Source organism: Ursus americanus, chromosome 28 (genome assembly GCF_024610735.1).
Source record: "Ursus americanus isolate L20-20 chromosome 28, mUrsAme1.1.p, whole genome shotgun sequence".
NCBI classification, from domain to species: Eukaryota; Metazoa; Chordata; class Mammalia; order Carnivora; family Ursidae; genus Ursus; species Ursus americanus.
Genome location: NC_142154.1, coordinates 7,304,392 through 7,327,359, shown reverse-complemented (window position 1 = coordinate 7,327,359; position 22,968 = coordinate 7,304,392). Strand labels below are relative to the sequence as shown.

The window sequence follows — 22,968 nt, the reverse complement described above, 5'->3', positions numbered from 1 at the left end:
AGCAGCTGACTCTTGATTTTGGCTCAGGCCATGGTCTCAGCGTCCTGGGACCGAGCTCAGCATTGGGTTCCACATTCAGCGGGATGTGTGCTTTAGATTCTCTCTCTCCCACTGTCCCTCCCCCTACTTGAGCTTGTGCTCTCACTCTCTCTCTCTCTAAAGCAAATAAATAAATTTTCAATTAGGTCAAAGAATCCTAAAATCTTTGGGATAAAAGAACATCCAAGAGAACACATTGTATGCCACCTTAAAAATGTAACTGGAATTATTGTAACTACGAAGTTGCATAATAGCCTATTTGGAGTGACAGGAACAGCACCGTGACATAGAGCTGGGCCCTGCCTCAAATCCTAAATGTGTGTATGTTTTTCTCGAAACACTCATCTCAATCCAGTATTCAACTTAGGGGCTCCCTTAAACTTTGTGCAAGCTACTTTTACTTTCAGCAAACCAGGGTCCCAGGTCCTAAGATGGTATTGGATCCTACAATTTTTGCACACATTTGGACTTTCCAAATTTCAATTTACCTTTAAAGGCAACACACTTCTCTACTAAATAATGAATCCAGATTAAACAAGGGCATTCATGTTTTATACTTTATTTGAGAAGAGACCCTACATAAACTATGTCAGGAGGATACAGGTCTACACACGATTTCATCAATCAATAAATGGAGTCGTTAACATAACATTGAAGATATGATACCGTGAGGGAGACAGACGTATGACCAAGAAGTATTTACAACTATCACATATGATATATTTATATTGGAGATGGATATATACATATATACATGTACATGTGCATATACATACATATGTCCATACATACACACACATATATACATATATATGTATAAAATGTTTTTAAGCAAAAACCAAGAAAAGAGTTTGCCTTCTTGTAGCAATTAGCCATTTGAAAGTGAAGAATGGTTGGTTTTCATTAATGTCATGGTGTTAAATCTCCGCCCCCACATTTAACTTCAACACTGATAGATTCCAATGAAGACACGTTTGCCTTGGGATGGAAGCATGAGGGTGAAGAATGGGGTGATGGGTACGGGGCTGAGTGAAGGACATGCACAATGGGAGAAATGACCTTTGGTGATACCATTAAATCATCCTTTTGTATTAAACATAAATTATTAATACAATTTAAAAAAATAATTTTCTGTTTTCTTTTGAGGTTGGGGAGGAAAGTAGGGTGGGGTTGGAAATAGAGAAAGGGAGGGCACTTGCCTTTTCGACACATCCCTTAATATCAACTGAGAACACATCCCCCCTACCCTGGGGCCATCTTACCAAGTTAGAATCCATATTTTTTGCATAAAAGACATCTTTACATAAGAATTATATTTAGACCATGAGCCTCTTCTCTGAAGGCAAATACAATCATTTTAACTAAATTGATTCTCTAAGACTTGCTAGGATGCAAATAAACTTAGCATAGCCAATGGATTTACTTGTCATAAAGGAAAAGAATGGAAAAAATAGTACCTCAAAGAAGGGGTTACTATTAGTAAAACCCAGTTTACTAAAACCTCAGTCACCCATTTAAGTTAACAACTTTGGGATCCAGATGATGGGAAACAACATGATCAGCGCTTTCCAGTGGCCTGGGGAAAAAATAAACAAGGATCATGATGGAATATCTCTAAGTCATTAAACAGAACTGAGGAACAATCCTTTGAGACTAAAATAAAGGATGTAAAATCCAGTGGAGCACACCTCAGCTCTGCCGCTGTCAAGGTCTCTACCATGAATGGTGGCTTGGACGTACTATAGCCACTGTCGAACATTTTCCAAGCCATGCCACATTTTCCCCCTTATGCTCTACAAGATTAGCTTGGCCTCAGAACAAGTGTGTGCACGTACCACGTGTCCACATGCCACGTACACCACTGTTCAGCAGTTGCCATTATCCAAGTGATGCTTCCGATGGCCAATATATTTATATAAACATTGGGAAACACACACAAACACATGGGATCAGACAAGATATAATCACTTTACATATATTTAGTACAGAAAGCTTAGGGATAGGGGTGAAAATCAGCTATAGCAGCACCTAAACTTCATTTGCAAAATTCTTCTCTGAGAATATAACATCCTACTAGTGCACTGAAGTTGGTACCAGCTGATTTTCCAGATATTGAAAGTTTGCTGCACAACATCAGCCTAAAGATAAAGGGACATGTAATGTCCAGTAGGAAACAAATCAGTGTACATCATTTACACGGCAATAAATCCTTCATTTCCCTTGAAATAAGATATGTAAAGTAGCACTTAGTTTAATACAAGTTTTGTTCTGCTTTAGACCTAGCTGTAAAAAGCCATTCATGCAAAAAATTACCTCCAGTTTTAGCTGGATATTTAAAGGACACTTCTCCTGAAAACAAGTCCCTTTCACATAGGGAAGGGGGAAATAATCCCACTCAAGACAGCCAGTGTTGACTGACAGTGGAAAATACAAGACTTTGGTGTTTGTAGGGCATTTGCCTTAAGAACCCAGAAGTAGCACTGAGCTCACCTCTAAGTAGGCAGAGGGCTAGAAGTGCCCGTGAATGTTGTAGGAATTTTCCAGAAAAAGTACTGAGAACCTCCATACAATTTTATTCTCTGGTCTGTTCCCTCCTGAGGCTTTCATTGGCATCACCTCTACATCTAAAGTTGTCTGCTTCTGTATCTCCAGTCTCAGACCACATTTCTCCCTGGCCAGCCATTCATCTGTTTCCCACCAGTCAATCTGCAACTCTTTCCTCTCTGTTCTAAGGAAAGAAAATTTCTCTTATCAAGCTTTCCAGTAGCTGTTGGTCTTTCATTTACACATTCTTTCTAAACAAAGATTGTTCTTTGATTTCAATATAAAACAAAGTTCCTCCATCCTAAAGGACTCGAACAGACAATGTTTGACCCTGCTCTTCCCTAGTTGTCACACAAATAATCTAGAGGAACTCATGCCTTTTTTGCATGGCAAGTGTGAGTACTGAAATGGGACACCCTCAAGAGGACAAGTCACGGAGGGGAATGATGGCCTCTCCTCAGACCCACTGCAAGGTTAAAAAATCACAGTTTCATTGACCTTGTTCCTGTGACATCTGGCTCTAGCCTGCTGCTACAACTTGATTTACCCTAAAAAGAATCTCTTATGGTCCTAGACCACTAAATGTTATGAATTATGATAAGCAACACTGAAGGTGGGAGGGAAGTAGAAGAGAGGGTATGGGGGAGTGTTCAGAGCCTTAGATGGTCCAGAGGCAATTGAAATGGAATTTATTTAACATCTGTGAAATAGAAGACAGTATTTAAGATGAAATCTGCAGTGACTGTCTTGCTTTCCCAGCCCTGGGGCCATCCTGACAAAAGTGAGGAGGACACAGCTGATTAGTTAAGAGAAGACAATGCTACCTCTAAGACAGCATCTATGCACTATTGTGCTAAATGACAGCTGGCCAATCACAAGACAAAGTGAAAACATTTGCTTCTGTTATGCTCATTTTCCCAGGGCACCCCTTCAGTCTGGCTTGATGAAGGCTTTAAGGAGCCATTTGCAGTGTTAAAGGCAAAGTTAGCTGCTGAACAGGACTCAGGATTGAAGGGCGGCTGCTGGCATTCAAAGCATGCCCCACCCTGAGTCTCCAAAATGCCTACCAACAGCATCCCTGCCCCCTTTTCTGTCCCCAAAGCTCATAGCTTCTGTTCAACACCTGTGAAATATTGCCTACAATACACACAGAATGAAACGTAGACTCGTACAGCATGGGAACTGCACAGACATTTTTTAAAAGGAAGGAATTGCCAATAATAAGTCCCCCATGTGGGAGTTTACAAGTCAGCGGTGCCATATGAAGATTTTCTGCAGGGGCTTCCTCTGCCAAAGTGTGCCCTCCATTCACATCTAAGTGTCTTTCTTTCCACTCCTCTGAACCAGGAGACCTGGCTGTGTTAGTCCAACCCCCATCATTTGTTAGCAAGTCAAGAATGTGACAGAAACAGCTACACCACTAGGTTCAAAACTAAATAAAAGATGTAAGCACTGGAACTTAATAAAGTCTTGCAGGTTGAGGCCCCAATGGATAAGAAGTAAAGGGAAAACCTACCCTTCCTTGACTGGAAGGCCAATCAGGAGAGAAGGCGTGGGTTCAATTGAAGGAAGTGTTTGCTGTCCCTGGTGCTGAAAACAGATACCCAGGAATCACTGGCAGGCCAGAAACTGTGCCTTCATCAAAGTGAAAACTCTTTCAGCAGAGGCTGAATTTAAGTGGCAGGTCCCCAAACATGTTTCCAGTGTCTCTTTTTATGCCATTTTAAATGAAAGTAGCCCTGAAGTGACCATTGTTTTCCTGCAGGACAGAGTTAATGCATTGCCATAATACTGGTGGGGAAGCTCATCCAAATTACCTTCCCATTCAGTCCCTACTAGCATATTCCCCCATGTGATTCAAGGACCCCAGCTCTTGGAAAAGAAGCCTACAAATGGATGCAGCATGAGGGGCTGCAGAAATTGCCTACTGACTTCTTTTTCCTGATACTAATTATAGACATGGGATTGATTTGGCTTGCTGTGATTAAAAGTTCCTGAAGGAAATATTTGGGTAAAACTTTACCACATACTGGAACATGGGTCCCTGAATTCCTCTCCACCCTTAATTTTAGTGTCACATTCTGAGAAACTGAGCAGAGCATTTACTATCCTCAAGAGAAGGTCTAAACTCATAATCATAACTACTTCCTAACTGGCCCCACCCCCCTTTCAGCCAAAACACACACACACACACACACACACACACACATGATCTCAGGAAGTAAAACCTACTTGAGAAAGAACATGATTCTTCCCTTAACAGTACACAAATTTTTGCCAGAGAAAGCAGGATTGCTATTTTTCTCACATTCAAAGTGAGAGTTTTCTTGTCCCAACTTGCTTTCTTTTCATTGTTTTTTGACAATGCCCTTGAGCTCACCCGCTATGGCCCCACACACATAAACAAGAAGGATCTTTGATTCTGTGGGGCCAAAGAAAATTAACATGAGTCATTTTTGGTTGCTTCCAACTCCACTGGGCTTGAGGGAACCTTTGCTTTCAGACATGAACTATAATCAATCTTCTCTAGCCTTGAAAAGGAAATATCCCAATGGCCCCCAAGAAAGGCTAAATTCTCAGAGAAAGGAAAGTAAAAAAAAAAAAAAATTGAAATCAGTTCTTCTTGTTCTGTTAACATATTAGATCAAATTTTTCATATCCAGTGAGTTATTTCTCAAACAATACCTCTGAAATCCTTAGGTAATCAGCCTTGTCACTAGGAAGTTACACACTGAAATGGCCTGTTCAAGGCAGACCCTCACAGTACTGTGAAGGAGGTCATCTCTTCGGGATTATCAGAATGAATTATGGAACACTGCCCCTGAACCAACTTGCCTTCTCCAATTTCACACCATAATTTAAAATCCTAGTCATAACCCAATTTGGACTCTCATTTCAAAGAAAGCTGAAATGCTCTCTGTCTGCTGGACAGCTACAGGGGGGAAATCATCCGGACAGAGTTCCAGCATGGAGATGTGGCTTTTCTATATAAAACAAACAAAAATTGAGCCCAGGGTAAAAAGAGAAAAGAGAAGCCTGAACTTGAGCAAAGTATTTGTGGATTTGTTAGGATTTCAGGTACTCGGCTCTATTCTGATTCCTCTCTCGAGTGAGCAAAGCATTTTTTTTTTCCCCTAAATCATGCACCGCTCTTAGTCGGTGACATCACACCTGGTTGTGGCTTGGAGAGGAAATCACACTCTAAAGATTTAACTTGCCAAGTAGTCACCATCGCAAGGTACTTAAAATAGTGGCTGATGTTACAAACACCTGGGATTTTTTAGGGGCTGTAAATGACTTCACTGCTGTAACCTTGGCAATCTGGCCTCGGGATTTATTGTTGGGAGGGAGGAGGCTCATTTTCAATCAGATGCATTTCTCAGTGGGAATCCCACTCACACCTATTTGTTGGTGCTCAAGGCTATCAGAAGTGTGGTTTAGCATTTGGTCTTCACTCAAGCAGCTCATTCCATCTTAAGGTTATTTCCCCATGTATAAAACGCTGGCCCCAGAATGAACGTAATACTGCTTCAGGATCATTATCACTTCGGGTGCTTCCTGTAAGATTAGTTTTACCACCCAATTTATAAAGGAAGCTTCATATAGTCTTCAGTTAAAAAACATTACATTTAAATCTACAGAATCTCACAAAATCAACAATGGATGATACGGAGTTAAATGCAGCGGGAGATGCCATTTTGCTATAAAATGTTCAGGGTTCCAGGCCTGAAAACAAAACCTACCAACGACCCCTCTTCCATGACAAAGCCAAATGGGTAAAGCAACTTCTTTCTGCTTGTATTTTTGTAAAGGTCTTCCCCATCTCTCGATGCTCAATGGTCATTCAAAGAGGAACACGCCAGGGCTATAATCTAGAAACGAGACTGCAGGAGGGATTTAAGAAATTCGAAGGAAAAGCTGCTTGTGCACCTCAAAACAAGACACATTCCAGAGCCACTCACAGCTCAGCACCACCAAACCTATTTGCAACACTCAGTGCCCGAGAGCGGGCTTTCCTTATTCCAGGGGTCCCGTGGCCCTCACAGAGCACTCTGACAGCTATGACCTCATTGGGTGCTCATTAGAACCCTCTGTGACAGGAAGGGGGTTGTTAGCAGCCTTTTTTTGTTGATTAAGAAACTGAGGCACAGAAGGGATCATGCATTTCAGCAGGAAGTAGAGCTCAGAGGTCCACTGTCTCCTGCGCCCATCATCTCCCTCCACCTCACTTGCCATCTCATCATAGACAGTATTTAAAATAGACCCCATGTCTTTCCTAAAGAAATGAAAGTGAAAAAAATTAGAAATTGCATTGGCAATATTAAGAGGGGCCCAGAAAACAAAACAATATTGAACCATCCCCAGAGCAATGGAAAAAAAATGATATTTTTTAAAAATAGGGGTTGGGTTAGACATGATGAATTTGTTTATAATAGTAAATGTGGATAGTCGATCATAGTTCATTATTGTGTTTTCAGAGCCATGTCAAGGACAGAGTCGAAGCATCTATTGAAACATAATGAGCTGTGGACTAGAGGGTCAGTGTCCCGGTGATGTCTCCGGTGAGTTCTTCTACCTCATTGTTCCCGAAAGAAGGGAGCGTGTTCTCAGGTTCATTTCTGTTCTTACGGTATAAACCTTTCTTGTGCTATCACAGTAAAGATCTCATTTGAGAGAAAAAGCCTCTTATCCCCCTCAAGATTTAGATGCTGCAAATCTTTGTGTCAATATTACAGCCACTCCACTAAAGAAATAAACACTTTGCCGACACGCACTCCTCTTTGGTAGGGCAGAGAACTCACACCGGTCGGGGCCTGGAAAACAAAAATGAAAACCATGGTTTACCATTTATCAGTGTATTTAACAGCCAGGAAAAAAAAAAAAGAGCCAGAGAAATTTGAAGGAAAAGCTATTTGTAGCAAGCTCTCCTTTCCCAATCCAGCCGGAAGGAAGGGATGACTTCAAAAAGACAGGCTTCGGCATTGTAATAGGCTTGTCCCAAAGTCTCTTGTGCAACAGCAAACTGATGAGGTGCTAATGAGGAGCTAATCACTTGGTCTGCGGAGCTGGAAAGAGACTGACGGATGGCTGCGAGAGCACACTGTTTTCTTCTCCAGAAACCTAGGCTCCATCACAAGTGGGACTGGCTCAGGCTAGGGAAGAGGGACATGGGCCCAGAGGGCTCCCCGAACTTTTCAGAGATAAAAGCCGGCCTTTCAGGGGTGGAGTCAGTTCAAGACAGAGGAAGGACCAGAGGAGTTCAGAGCTTGGACGGCTTTTCACGGCAGGTGCAAGAGGTGAACTGACTGCAAAGTGGAAAGGGGGGTGACTCTGTAGGGTGGGAGGTATGCACAATTGTTCTAGAGGAGACTTGAGAAGGTATGATTTAATGACGGCTGATCAGGGCTGCGGGTGAAGTAGATTGGCTTGCCCCATCACTGGAACCAGAGAAGGGGCTGGTCTGCAACCAGCGGCCAGCTGCCCCCTTATACTAAGGACACTTCCACCTTGGGCCGGATCATCGAGGTGACTGGTGCACAGCCACCCACCAAGTGACACCCAGGCCAGCCTGCTCCCTTCCGACCTGGGATGCCTTCCATGTCCTGCGGGACATCTAACCTTCCCAGGGAAAATCGGACTCTTTCCCATCAAGTTCTGATTCAATCTGAATGTTTGAGCTTTCTACCTAATTGCTTCAGCTCCACGCTAGCTTCGGGAATCTGCTAGAACTCATTCACATTGGTATCTGCACCTAGCATGTATTCTTCAAGCCAAAATTCAGTGCTTCCCCACCCCATCCCCCAAAATTAATTGAATAAGCTTCGCACCAAGGTTTGGTTTGGTTTTGTGTTTCTCTGAGAAAGCTAGTCCAGCCTTTAAATATGAAGGTTCTGAAAACTTAGAATTTAGTCTCTTTTGAAAAAACCCTAACTACTCCGTAATTGATTCGTAGTGGAGAAAGTCAAAGGCTGTGTGATATTAAAAAAAAAAAAAGAGAGAGATGAGCTATAGATAAGTTTAAGAAGCCACATGCCAGGAGCACACGTATTTGCATGCACAGACGCACAGGGCTCAGTGCAAGAAACATAGAGGCCACATCGGCTTGTTGGATTGTATTGGAGCAAGAGGAGTATAGATGCATTTATGGGGGGGTGCTTATGTGCGCGTGTATACAAGTATCGTAAGTAATGAAAATGAAAGATGAATGTAGTCTGTGCTATGTAAGCTTGAGCATTAGAACAAAACACAACACTTATAATTGCTTTTAAATAAAGTCATCAGCTTTGCCTCTATATGATTGTGACATTACTTGGCCCAGAAATCTATTTTCCCCAGTCAATAACCACAATGTCCTTGAGCTGGAAGCTTTCATTTCTCCTAAAGAAATACCTAAGAACATACAAGGAGATGCTTACTCATATTCAAGGCAAGAGGCAAAGTAGGAAAAACAATTTCAGAGAGAATCGGAATCAGCAAAACCCCAGAGGAATATGGTCTCTGGACTTGGCGGTATTCTCAAATCCCCAGGTAAGTTCCCCAAGACACCTGTGATGATATGGAGCCGCTCTAAGGAGTCTGAAGGTGGAGGAGTCTGAAGTTAAGCAAGTGGCCTTTTCTTAAGACTTTTGATGTAATTAATAGCCTTCAATTGCAGAGAACTTGTAATTTCAGCTTTGAGGTTTCCGCTGGCTGAAGGATTTGGGTCATGCCAGAGCCCACCACCCCATAAGGACAGAGCTGCCAAGCCGGGGCTTAGATGACAGGTACACACTCTGTCCCAACCAGGAGGAGGAGCTGGGACTGCCTCTCTCATAAGGAACATGGGAAACACCTGGACAGACCCAGGGCAAGCCCTTTGTCCCTCCGAACCCACCACCACCACCACCACCCCGGCCGCCTGGCTGCAGTCCTGATCTGTTGCACCCACTCCTAGACTTGCTGGACTAGAGGAGGGATGGGGGCAGAGCAGGGCTCGCCGATGCAGGACGCACTAATTCTTTCTAAACCATTTCACTTTGTGCAGCATCGAGATATGCTGCAAAGCTGTTTGTCATCAGCAGAGTGGCTTTCATGCCTTGATGTGCAGTCCCTGCAGGGAAAACCAAGACAGTGACAACCACTGTCACTTCCACTGAGCAGAAAGCCTGGCTCAGCACTGTGGTTAGAGAAAGGTCGAAACTCCCTCTCCTGGCGTCAGATCCCAGTCCTGGCTTCTCGGCTCCTGGAGGCTAAGAGGTCATGGATGGAGTGAGCAGTAGGTGAGGAAGGGATGGGTGTTTGCTGAGGGTAGGCCACCGAGAGTTCCAGATAGGATTTGCAGAGATATACCACTTGCATCTCAATGAGCTTTGCAGTAAACTTCACTGCACAGAGGTTAATCTAGACGTCAACGTTGTCTGACAGCACCAAAATTACTCCGGGGCAGGGCTCCTTCACAAGTCTTAATATAACAGTCAATTCCATCCTGCCTGCAGGAAATGAAGGTTTTCTGCTTTGTGTGCCGAATCATTCAGCGCCAATTTTCTCACTGTTTGAAGTCCTAACTGTTTGTGGTCCTGGAATTCACCTCACATTAAGACTTTCATGGAGTTTGAGAAGCTGGATTGTCAGTCCCACGGAAGCAAGAGATAGAGCCAAAAGGGAAAAAAAGAAAGAAAACGTAAAAAGCATAAAAACGAAAGAAAGTCTTCTTGACTGAGATTTACTTCTCTTCTGCAGAAAGCAGAAATCAAACCACCTGGACCAGGTTTATTTATTCACTCCGAGGTGGGCTCAGAGGCATCGGCTGAATGTCACATAGCTGTTAAGTGGAGACAGAGCATGGAGAGTTCTCCGAGAAAGAAACACAACACTGAAGGGAGCTATTCATTTGCGCACACACTCTTCTTAAATGAAGGAATAACTACCAGACCTAGACTTGAGTACTGCCATTTCTCATTGGGCTTTTTGGAAAATGCATCCAAAACAATGTCAGAGAATCTGACGTCTGGGCTCTCGGTCTGCCTTCGGACTGTGGGGAAGGATGTCTAATTGGTCATTGTCTAAGTGAGAAGAAACCAACTCTTCTCAAAATATGTCAAACCGAAAAGCAAGACCCCTGAGTGCCAAGGCACTTCTAGAAATAGATGCCCAATAGGACTTTCCTCATCTGCATTACCTTGTTCCATCTAGAAAACTCTAGTTTTGTTGGCCATGAGTATCTCTTGGAAGTTTGGGCCATGGCACTGCACACAAAGTGATGATTACCTTGGTAATTAGAAAAAATTAACAGAGCTTACTGTCCTGCCTCTGTATGATGGGAAATAGCTCAACACACTGGGTTAAGACATCAACCCTACTGCAAATATCAACCCAGACCTTATTTTCAATTTGAAACTTAGTTAGCTAAAGAAGAAGGGGAACCTGAATTTTATTACTCTGATCAAGAATTCCAAGTATTTTGAGGGGGCCCTCAATCTCCACGGATCTCCTTGTGAAATCGGAAAGTATCTATGTTAGCATGCCAAGTCTTGGGCCAGAGACATCTCTTGTTGCAAAGTATAGAGTTCTGGAGGGCAATCAAGGAAACTATGCTTGAGAAGATTACACCAAGGAAACAGAGACTCTATAAAAAGCCAAGATTCAGATCCTCAGGGTGGAATGGCCTATGCTCACAGCAGAAGGCCTAACACCCAAACTAGTGACACAAGTGTTCACCACATCCCCCACAGTCACCTTTCCAAAAGAGTATTATCAACATCTCACATTCTCCCTGTCCCATCCGTCCTAGGGGGTGGTGGTACCTGCAGTCCAGGTGAATTCGATGCTGACCCCCAAACAGGATGTGGTAGAAATCATTCCTGCATGGTCATCTATCAGACTGCCAGGAGGAGAGATTTTCAGATACCCAGAATGTTGTCACCAGCATAATTCAATTCAGGGAGCACCCAATGATCAAATTTTACAAGATGACAGATTTCCCAACAGCATCCCTCTGACGGGCTCTCTTAGGCTAGGCCATCTCTGGATAGCTCATCCCCGAGGAATGTAAGGCTCAAAGAGACCATGCGTGGATGGAATCCATTTGTTGACTCCAAGCAGACTTTCACTGAAGCCAGTCCAATTAAAGATATAGATACAAGCATACAATATGGGGGCCTACATTTCCCCTCGGATGATGTCACCAGCGCTGTTCAGCAATCCCAAAGCATTTTCTGGAGTCTATATTGATATCTTAAAAATGATACAAATACTTGGGATTTCCCTTTAAAACCTAGTAAGTGTTGGCCAAAACATTTTATTTGGTATCGAAGAAAAGTCTGGCACACCAGGGACCAAAAACAATGTGGCCACAGCACCAAGCCCTGGGCTGCAGGTGCCATTTCTTGCACTAAGGCAAATGCCATCGAGTATTCTAGCTGGTTGGCTCTGCCAGACCTGACAATAGCCATCCCAGGGGCATGAGAGGGCAGTCCTCTAGACCATGGGCACAGGGGCTCATTCAACCAAGAATTATAGATGTTTCTTTGCTCCAGACTGTAAGCAAAGCACAGGGGACATCCCAAAGCCCAAGACTGCCTTCTGCGATAACCACACTTCCAATGAGAGGATACTGCTGCTGTTTGGTTCGGCGAAGAGGAGCAAGGATGCCATTCGGCATTCCTGAAGGGAAACGGACTTCGGTGAAGAGTCCACAACTTAAAATGCTGCCCTCTTTCCAACTTCCTACCCCCTTGAAATAGCATGTGAGGATACACATCAGTCAGTTTTTGAGATCATACTGCCAGTGGCCTGCACAAGAGGGGGGCAGGCCTGTCTCCCTGTCTTGGGATCATTGCTGCCAGCTTAGAGCATGTCAGTGTGGAATGGAGAAGCTAGCAAGCTGAGCAGGAGAGCCTGTGGAAGTCACCCTTGGGGATCGGGCCGTGGCCGGAGAGCTGGTCTCCTGGCTCCCCCTCCAACATCCCTCCAACCTAACGGTCACCGAGTCTTCCCTGCTTGCCTTCTATAATCAATTTCTTGCCCTCGGTAACTTTCCCTCCTCCCTTTCTTGACCTGCCTTTCATTTTCTCTCTTATTTCTAATAAGCAAGTAAACTAAACAAAACAAAACAGGTGGGACCAGAACAGACTTTTTTTTTTTTTTTTAACTGAGAGGGACCCTAAGGATATCTATTCTAACCTCTTAAATGTCTCAGATGAGAAATCTGATACTCCGAGAGACTAGGGGACCTGGCCAAGGTCACCTGGGTAACCAAAGGCAAAGCCCAACAGTCTTTCCACACCACTGCACGCTCCCACCCAAGCTCCCAGGCATGTCCCGGCATGACTGACTCCCTTCTGCTTTTGAGTGGAGTCCCATGCAACCCCAGAAGCTGGCTGTCAGCTCTCCTGTTGGTGTTGATTTCAGTAGTATTTAGCACCAAAAATATTTGCACTAGTATATTCCACAAAGTAAGCATCGCTAGAGAAGAATGGTAAGGTTCAGCCTGCAGCCAGGAGGCGCAAGCCTCCCTTGGCTCCAGTGGGAAGCCTCCCTCCAGGGACGATCTGTGCATGATCTGCTGAGTGAAGGAACACTGGTCCCTCGTCTGTTAGCAAGAGAAGGCTTAGTGAGTCTCCAGACCCATTTAGGGGCCAGGGATATAATGAGAGGGCAGCATCTGGTTCACGCCCAAGGTCAAGAACAGGGAAGACCCTTGGCCATGCCTGCCTACTCCAAGGGGCCTCCTTGCAGGCCACTGTCGCTCAGTCCAGGAGGGGATCAGGTGAGGATGACATGGCCAGGAGGTCAGCCTGGGTGACCTGGAGCTTCCAGCAAAGTTCACGGTGGGGTCTGCATCCAGCCACACCCTGAGAGCCGCTCTAGTGTGTTTTTAAACTGAATTTTGGTGGGCAGAGGGGAGAAGGGGGTGGACTGGGGTGGCCACACTGGCTGATGGGATGTCATTTTAAGACTCATTTAACCACATTAAACTCTTTGAAAAGAAATAGATAAATAGGCCTTGGCCAGCACTTTCTGGGTGTGCAAAGAGGCTGGGGATGGGGAACAAGACCGAGTGTGCCCTGTGGGCCGAAAGTCACTTCAGACACTTCTCATTGTGACAGAGGTGCCAAGAAGGAGAGGAGTGTCTCATGGGACCCAGGCGTGTGCAGGCCCACGAGCCCCCAGGGGCAGCTGCCCCGAGGAGGGCCCCCCCGGCCTTCCAGGGCACTACTGAGAACCACACAGCACAGTGAGTCTGCGCTGGGAGAATCGAAACATGTCAGACTCTGAAGAGGCCAGAGACAAGCAGGAACTTGCCGTTTCACAGACAGGAGACGGGGACACAGGAGAGGAAGTCCCAGTAGCACTTTCCACCACAGGAGGAATACCGTCCTCTGCTTGCCCCCAGGGCCCTGGGGGGCTCCTTCAGCACCCACAGCATCCTACTCTCTCCCTCCCTCACCCTCCAAAAACCTTTTTACTTTTTTTACCCGCCTTGACATAAAGTCCACACGTAGACTCCTCACAGAGAGCACAGCCCGGGAGGAAGAAAACCGGGCCTCCCTCTCTACTGCTCCTTGCTTGGCCGCCCTTCGTTCCTCTACTCTTCGGAAAGGGAGCTGTTTACGGTGGACGTGACCAAGACCCATCCCCACGGCCAGCACGAGGGCCTGTGCAATCTGACTTCGGTCTCCTTCACGGCTCCTTACTCCCGAAGGAACGAGCTCCCCCACCGCCACCTTAGGCCGGGATGCCTTAGCGCCCTGCACTGAAAGCCTAACCTGTTTCTCATTCCCAGCTGCCCCTCGGCTTCCAGCCCCTTTCCATGCCCCCCTCTTCCCAGCCTATCAGTGACCATGAGGTTCTAGAAACACAGCTCGTGAGATGGAAGCCACACAGGGTCTGTGTTGGGGAGACTCTCTGGAGTCTGCTTGGGCAGCAACAGGAGCCTTGGAGCCTCACATCGAACCAGAAGACCCTTCCCCATCGAGGCCCTTCCTGCACGAACGGCTTTCCCTCAGTTACCCTGCTCAACACTAGATCGCATTCCTAGCTCGTCCTGCACTAACAGCCCGGGAAGAGACCCAGGGCCTCCAGGCAGAAAGACAGGAGGGAGAACGGCCATAGGACAGCAAAGGGTTCCTCTGACGTGGTCAATCCACCGAGCTCTCCTCGAAAGTCCTCAGGGTTAGGAGGCCAGCTCAGGGCCAAACCCACACCAAACTCCGGCTCCCCTCCCAGCCCAGCCCAGCGGCCTCACTGATCCCCGACTCCCAACCGAGGCCGGCAGTCCCAACACAGCTCTTTTCTATTTGAATAAAAACATTTGTTGGTCTAAAAAAAAGGAAGCAAAACCACAAACACAGGATTTAGTCCTGAACCCCACAGGGGCGGCCGCGCTGCAGCTGACCAGGCCGCCGAAGCTGCCACAGCCCCTCACGCTGCCAGGGCGGGGCGCAGGCAGGTCCGAAGCCCCCCTGAGGCTCCCGGGGGTGGCGGGGGAGACCAGTCTGTTAGGTAGCTCTGTGCTTGGGGGGAGGTGGAGGGCCCGTGTGCTGAGAGGGGCCTGTCCTCTCTCCAGCAGGAGGGCTCCGTGGGGCCCGGCCGTTGCCTTCCAGTGGCATTTCGTTGTCATGTGTCCGGGAGGCCCGCGATCTGCCGCTGTTACAGCCCTCGACAGCCGCGGCCAGGACCCCAGCCCAGAAGCCTCATTCTCTCTCCCCGGTCAGGCTCCGTCCTCATTAAGATGCCAAGCCTGAGGCCGTGGCCGCGCAGTGGACGCCTCCCGGAGAAGCCTCGGCCCTTCCCCCAGCCCCAGGCCACAAAAGCGATTTTTCAGCCCCTGAGTGTTCACAGCAAGCTCAAAGGCAGATGCTTCAATCCTTCCAGGGGCCGGAAACGTGAGGAGAATGCCAAGGGGCTGGTGCAGGTGCCAAAGAGAGTCTCCGCTGCCAGCTCCTGCCCAGTCCACGGCTGCGCTCTCGGGAACAAGCACTGCCCCACGCTGTCACTAGTCCTGGCTTCCTTCCCTGGCAGTGAGGTTTCCCTGGGACGTGCGAGAGGCCCAGGAAGTGGGGGCTGACGATCTAGGGCAGGCAGGACGAGACAGACGACACGGAGGGGCACATTTTATGATGACCTACGAGGAACGAAGTCTCCTGCTATTGGAACCCTGCTGTGTCCACATTCACAGGCAACATGGGGGGGGGGTTCCCTACGCCCCCAAACTTCCCAAAGGCCTGAATGTGGGAGGTGGGGCCAAGGAGTCTTTCCAGTGAGGAATAGATGGGAGGCAGTGCCTTGACAGGGAGGGTTCAAATTTCAGCTTTTTCTTCTGTGGTTAAGTCCAAAATGTCCAGCTCTTGAAATTCAGAGAATAAATGACACACCTTTTTCCAGCTGAGGAAGGAACTTGAGCGTGGTCTGCACCCAAGACGGATGTGGTCCATTGTCACCATGGTTTGGGGTCTCGTTGGTTGTCCAGTGTTCAGTGGTAGACGCCCTCATTGACTTCCAAAAGCATCAGGACTCTACTTTCTAGAATGGACAAATTGGAGAATTGTCTTGAAGCGGAGGAAAGGCGGAAGGCATGGAGCAATGGTTAGGGGAGACGTGAGGCGTTCCAGAGGCCCCCCCGGGCCCGTGTTGCTTCCTGCTGCATCCCGAGCGCAGTGGACGAGGTGAGCCCATGCACCTGTGCAGCCCTCGGGGGCGGGGGAGGGGTAGCGCACCTGTGCGGGTCATCACCTGCACACCGTGATTTGCACTCCGCCCCAGCTCCTCCGGTCCCAGCGTGAAGACTGTCTCTGCGTCATCAAGGTCTTCAGTCCCGAAAAGCCGGAGCCGGAGAACCACGGGGCCCAGCTTCAGTCAAAGGGAACTTCCATTTGTGTTCATAAGATTTAAGATTTTCTGAGTTGTTGTTACAGTCTTATGGTTTCTGTATCAGCAGTTTCTCTCTGTATTAGAGAAGGTATCTCTCTGTGGATATAGATGGATAGATAGTTAGATATATAAATATATATATATATATATTCGCCAAACTGCCTTACAGGGTTTTTTCTTTCACTTTTTCAGTGTTGTATGTGTAGCAGGCACTTGAGTTTATATGAAGATGTTCACTTCGGTCAGGATGGAAGAAAGGAGTGTGAGGTGGACGAGGGGCGATGTGAGGCCAGGAGAGGGAGGCCACAGGGTGCGCGTCCGTGACCACGAGCCGCCGCTAGCCGAGGATGTCCAGGTAGATGGGCGCGGCTTTCCCCAAAGCGTGGAGGACTTTGTAGATCTCCTTGATGTTCAGCCGCTGCTGGGGCTCCCTCTGCCAGCACCCCAGCATGACGTCGTACACCTCTTTGGGGCAGACCCGGGGCCGCTCCAGCACACGACCTTGGGTGATGCACTCGATGACCTGAAAAAATGAGGAGAACCAGGACATGAACATCCAAAGCCCCCGGTCCCGGGGCTCCCACCCAGCGGCAGGGGGACGACATCTTGGAGGAGCTTTGATACAGAGTGGGGGTGCCCGCCTGCACAGGCGGAAGCCTGGTCGGAGACAGCATTGGTCTCTCATCCGTCCTGGGCAGGCTTCCAGTTGGCCGTGCCCACCATTGCCCTTTGTGCCCCACCTCTCGGGCCAGGCCTTCACAGACTCGTCACGCACTCTACTCTGTACTTGACTCCTCCTTCCTAGTCCGAATCCCATCTGGATGCCGCACAGCATTCATTGCCACTTGGCAGTGGGGATTGGCATCTGACCTGTCCCTCCTCCTCTTATGAGCCTGGGTGACTTTGAGACCCCCTTGCAGGAACTCTGCACCATCCGGCCCCTCCATTCCTCCCTCCCCTTAGCTCCCACCTCCTGGCCATCTCCCTTCCCACTCTCAGCCTCTGTGCATAGCACCAGGCTTCCCCCTAAGCTGCCATGCGGTTCCTTTTCTCGGCGAGGCCCCTCCTCCCCCGCTCTTTGCACGAACCCCGTATTTGGCCTCTGTTAAAGTCTTCACATCAGGACTACTGCTCGATTCACCACCGCCCAGCTGGGCGGCCAGCACAGGTCAGTGAACATAAGAGGGCCTCAGCAGCCTCATTTGAAAGATAGGGATTCCATGTGTGCCCGGACTACCTCCTGTGTAGTCGTAAGGCCCATATGAAGCCAAGGGCATAAAGCATGGCCCGACATACCACAGGGGAGGCCCTAAGAAGAAAAATAAATCATGTATGGCTGGACCAACCCCAGCTGGCCACGTAAGGACCAAGCCTGTAATCTGCGGTTCATTTCCAATTTCTCAAAGACACTTCTTTGCTGACATCTAACATGTGACTTTTCAGGTTTTCACTTTCCTCGTCTTGGATTTGTTTTTAATGTCTCCCTAACTCGATCATTATGAAACCCTGGGCAGCTTCCCCCAAACTCCAGCTTCCTCGTTCGGAGGTGAGTCATAATGATAAAATACACGGACTCATGTCCAGTTGAATGCCTCCAGGGTCTTTGCCCCCCTCAGTCTGTGTTTAGTTGGCCAAGAGAAGTGCCTTTTGTCTCCTTTATCTCCCCATGCTGTCCCCAACAGCGCCCTGTCTGGGGCGTTGGCTCATGTCACTCTGACCCTAGGACAGCTTGTCAAGCCCCCGAGGTGTCAGCACTCTCTTGGTCTGTTCACCCCAGGGTCGGCACCAGCCCACGAGGCTCGTTTCTGTGCCAGCCCGATCGGTCTCCAGCTGCTCATATTCTCTGTTGTTATTAGAGCCCTGTTTCCACACCCCATTACCTTCACCTCCACAGAAAGGGACCCGGCTCAAACTGCGGCAGCTGCTAATGCCACGATCAAAAGCACTCGCTAGTGTCTCATCCGGTGTGAGGCTCGCTGGGTTGTCAACCTCCATAAAGAAACCCATGATCAGTGGCTAACGGTACTTGGCTGCTCTGGGCTGTGGAGAGGGACAGGTGGCTGGGGGCAGGAAGCCCACCTTCCAGGCCAACGCTTCACCAAACTGTGTTAGAAATGAGCAGAAACACCTTGTTGGCTACTCTGAGCTGGCTTGGATCTCCAGGGAAGACCTTCTGCTGTCACCAATAGTGCCCTCCACCCAGATCCCCTCTTTAATGGGGCCACCAAACTACACGGAGGCTGTCCTCTGGCTGTTCTACTCGTGTGCATGCATGTGTGTGCAGGAGTGTGCACGTGTGCATGGACGCGGGTAGGTATTTGCACAGATGCACGGACATGTGTGCATGTTTGCGTGTGTGTGTATGTGTGTGTCCCATGCCCCAAGAAAACAGCAACAATTTTTTTTTTAAAAAACACTGCAACAGATGGGTGCTGATACATACTCTTTTTTTTTTTTTTTTAAGGTCCTGAAAGTGTTTGTCCTACTTTGGAAAAAGTGGTCAAGACTCACTCAGCTGGAGATTGATCAGATACTACAGATTTAAAGAAATATCTTCTTTTCAGGCCCTGAAACTCACTGTTTAGGGCACAGGAAAGGAAGGAGGAATACAGCTTCCAAAAACAAAGACGCTTTCTGGAATATTCGGATAAGATTGCAATATTAAAAGGCCCTTGTCTTCATGTTTTTGTAGACAACAGAAGACCATAAAAATAACTGCAATTTCTTATAGGTCTGCTTGGTTGGCAATCTGAGCCCGTTACTGTCTATGAACTATCCTGAGTTCTCCAGGGCAACATGAGTCTGGTCCAGACATAAATGAGAACCGCCCCGACTGGCTTTGGAGGCAGGCATCCCATGGCCATGGCCCATGCCTTCTCCATGCCGCAGAAGCCCCCATCGGAGTCTCTCCAGAACCCCAAGCAGGTCCCTTCCCTTTGCCCTGAATCTCTACAGGTATTCATGCGGAAAGGACTGAGTTAATACAGCTAAAGTGCTTAGAAAAGTACCTGACACTAAATGCTAGCTGTTGTGAAAATTCGATTACTGGTATTTTTATTATTATTATAAATCAAAATTACGAAAGCATAGAATGTGTTTATTATTATTTTGTTTACTATCATGAGCCCTTTTATTCCTGGAGGTCCACACACAGCTCTATCAATAACGTGAAACTTGCCTTCCCCATCCACCATTCTCTGTACATCCCGGGCCTGGCAGGCCGGAAACCTTTGGGAATCCAGATCCTTTGGGTGTTTCCACAAGATGGCACAATTGAAAAACTCAGAGTTGTTCTTTGTTTTCATGTTCCGTCTTAGTGAAACATTTGTGATTTTTAAGTGTAGCAGAACAAACAGATCCGTGACTCGCATCTCAATTTAGACATCTGATTTCATGCTCTCCTGACAATTATACCACACTCCCTACAGCTCTAATGTTTTTCCTACTGAGAAGCTCCCCCTCTTGCTTATACCTATACTTGCCCAGCTAGCTCCAAACACCACCTCATGTTTGGTATGCTATGTCTAATTCCTGGCCTGAGATAACTCCTATCAGCCTACCCCAAATGGAGGTTCCCATCTACCCCCGCCCTGTACCTCTGTGTTTGAGAGCTGGAACCATGGCTGCTTTCCATAGGTGAAGATCTCCCAAAGGATCACCCCAAAGCTCCACACGTCGCTCTCCGTGGTGAACTTCCGGTACATGATGCTTTCAGGGGGCATCCAACGGATGGGGAGCATGGTGTGTCCTCCCACCTAAAAGGGGTCAGCACAGAGGCACACAGAGAGTGACCAGATGGCCAGAATCGGTCCCTGCCTGTCTGCACTCCTCGTAAGTAGATGCACGCTCGATGCGTCTTATTCTAAGATCGCTACGGCCTGACGCAACTCAGGTCAGAGGCTCAGTGGGGGTACTGACACCCAAGGTCTACAGTACCGGAGGCAGCTAGAGTCGCAATTAGAGATAATCCCTAAGGGAAGGCAGGTTCCTTGGTATGGAGTGTAAAGAAAGATCACAAGACGATTCAGGGTGGGAGAGGTTTTAGAATCTGGTACTATAGTGAACCTAACCTTGAAAGGAGGTCCAGAGGGAAGTCAGCAGAATCACTGAGGGAGGCCATCAAGTACCTGAGTATTTGCAGACATCGAGTTGAACTCCTTGGCTGAGGTGGTTAAAGCGCAGTATTATCCAAGGGCATCTAATCTGTAGAACTACGACGTTTCCTTCTATCTGACAATCCTGAATGTCTCAGTGTAACTTATGACTCAGTGTTTCAAGTGAAGGGGACAGGGAAGTTCCAAATGTATGGAAGACCATGTGCTCGTAAGAAATCAGGTAGAGAAAGGGAATTTACGGCAGTTCTTAGTGACATCTCAAAGGCCAGTGAGAAAAGCCTCCTTTAAAATAGCCTAAGGAGACCCATCTGTTGGTCTACAGATCTGACAGTCAAGGACAAGAGGAAGTGACTGACATCCAGGGTACCCTTTCCTGAGAAAACATTAGGGAAATCCTCACAGCCCAGCAGGCTAGAGGTCTTAGCATAAGTGGAAGAAAATTTGCAGCATGTTTTAAAACTCAGGAACTCACTGCATCATTAGTAAACAGAACATCAGAAATGGGAACTTTTGGCTCATACATAGAATTTGTTGTTAGAAAAATGCTTGCCGTTGATAGAGCTCTCTATAAATGTCCTGATGAACTATTAATTAGAAGTTCTCTATGGTGGGTAAGTTGGAAGGGATAAGGATAATGAACACTTAGGAAAGAATGACTTATTGGAAAATGGGCAATCTTATTTCTAAAAAGGGAAAATGATGTTTGCCTTATCTACTTGAAATATTTTAGAAGATAAATGATGACAAGGATTTGCAGAAGCTGTTTTCAACCTGGGATTTGATAACCGAGACAGCTCTGTGTCATGTGTAAAGACAAATGAGGGGGTTTCTTTCTGACAAGCAAAGACTCCGAAAGTTTACCACTCACAGCTTTTCAGAAAATAAAGGAGCAAAAATTAAGCGAGGATTACTCCAGAAAAACAGAAAAAAAGAATCTAAAATAGACAATGACTGGGAACATAACGAATAACGTAGAGCATATAAGTCACAAAAACACAATTTAAATCTAAATAATTGTTGCTAATTTGGTAGTAAAATGTGATACAATTACTAATAAAGTCTTCCTGTAAAATAGAGACGTAAAGTAAACAATAATACTAATAATGCTGAGAGTACCACGACTGCTACTGTTAACACTACTTCTCTGGAATGAAACCTTCAGATAATTTCAGCCATAAGCACATAGAAGAGTAGAAAGAGAAATCATTAAAAGCCTGGCAAAGGCTTTGTCTTTTAGGGAGGGCAAGCGAGTTTACAGACACTCATGACTTGTTGATTATAAGAGTTACAATTTAAATTTGCTTGCTAAAATTTTTAAGTGCCTCCTAGAAGAACGGAAATAGTACATATAGCTTCCGAACCAGTTTTTAGAAAAGGGAACCAAAAATCTCTAACCAATAGCAAAAATGACGAGAAAGAGGAATGGGCTAATGATATTGAAGGCACACTATGAAAAAGAAGTTTAAATAATATCTTTGCATATAATTTATATCTTTTATACAAAGATAATAATATCTTTATAATAATTTGTATATAATATAGACACTATATACAAATGGGTTATACTGCCTCTTAAGAGAAAATTTATGTAAAAATCAAGGTGTGTGTTATTTAGAGAAGACGTGCAGAAAATATTAAAAATGAAAGAATGCAAAAGTACAACAATAAAAGGAATAAAGAATATATATTAAATACATATATTTGAAATACACAATATATGATTTAAACGCATAATATTGAATATATAAAATGCTGACAATTAAAACATGTGGAAAAAGTTTAGAATGCCAAGATTTAAAAGTTAAAAAAGTAATGTACATATTTCAAGATGGCAAAATTCAGCATTATGATAATTATGAATTATTAGGTTCCCAGTAACATAGCAACAAAAATATACAAAGAGTTAAAATAGGATATAAAGCAAAGGAAACTGATAAAATACCATTATAATGGAAAATCAAAACGCTTCTTTCACAATGGACAGATCAAGAAGACAAGATAAACAAAGACACATTTTGAAAAAACAGATCGCGGTTTTAATTGATAGATATGAGTATTACGATTGTGTGTCCTTCAGCCTCCACAAAAAGTTGAAAATTATTTTCAATTATCTGAAACAATTTATAAAACCAATCACATATTGTACCTCAAAGGAAAGCTGAAATGCCAAGAGAAAAAACACAGCAAACATAAAATAAAAATGAGAAACATTTTCTGTGCCAAATAGAAGTTCACAACAAAAGAAAAATTTTTTTAAAGTTTCTCTCTGGGCAATTAAAAAACTATTTGGTAAAGGAATAATTGAAAATTAAATGTAAAAGTATTTATTAGGATAATTAAATCTGTATTCATTGGGGGCGCCTGGGTGGCACAGCGGTTAAGCATCTGCCTTCAGCTCAGGGCGTGATCCCGGTGTTAC

General features: G+C 46.0%; 1 protein-coding gene across 4 annotated transcripts in view; it reads right to left on the bottom strand.

Moving 5' to 3' along the window:
• Nucleotides 1–582: 582 nt before the first annotated feature.
• NTRK3 (neurotrophic receptor tyrosine kinase 3) overlaps nucleotides 583–22,968 on the bottom strand; it is a 538,421-nt gene continuing 516,035 nt past the window's right edge. For all 4 annotated transcript variants that reach the window (XM_087856654.1, XM_045813101.2, XM_087856653.1 and 1 more), the window contains 2 exons: nucleotides 20,031–20,189; nucleotides 583–16,957 (listed from right to left, as the gene is read on the bottom strand). In XM_087856654.1, the coding sequence (XP_087712780.1) occupies nucleotides 16,772–16,957; nucleotides 20,031–20,189 (345 nt within the window). In that variant the 3' untranslated portion in view covers nucleotides 583–16,771. The remainder of the gene's footprint in view (nucleotides 16,958–20,030; nucleotides 20,190–22,968) is intronic.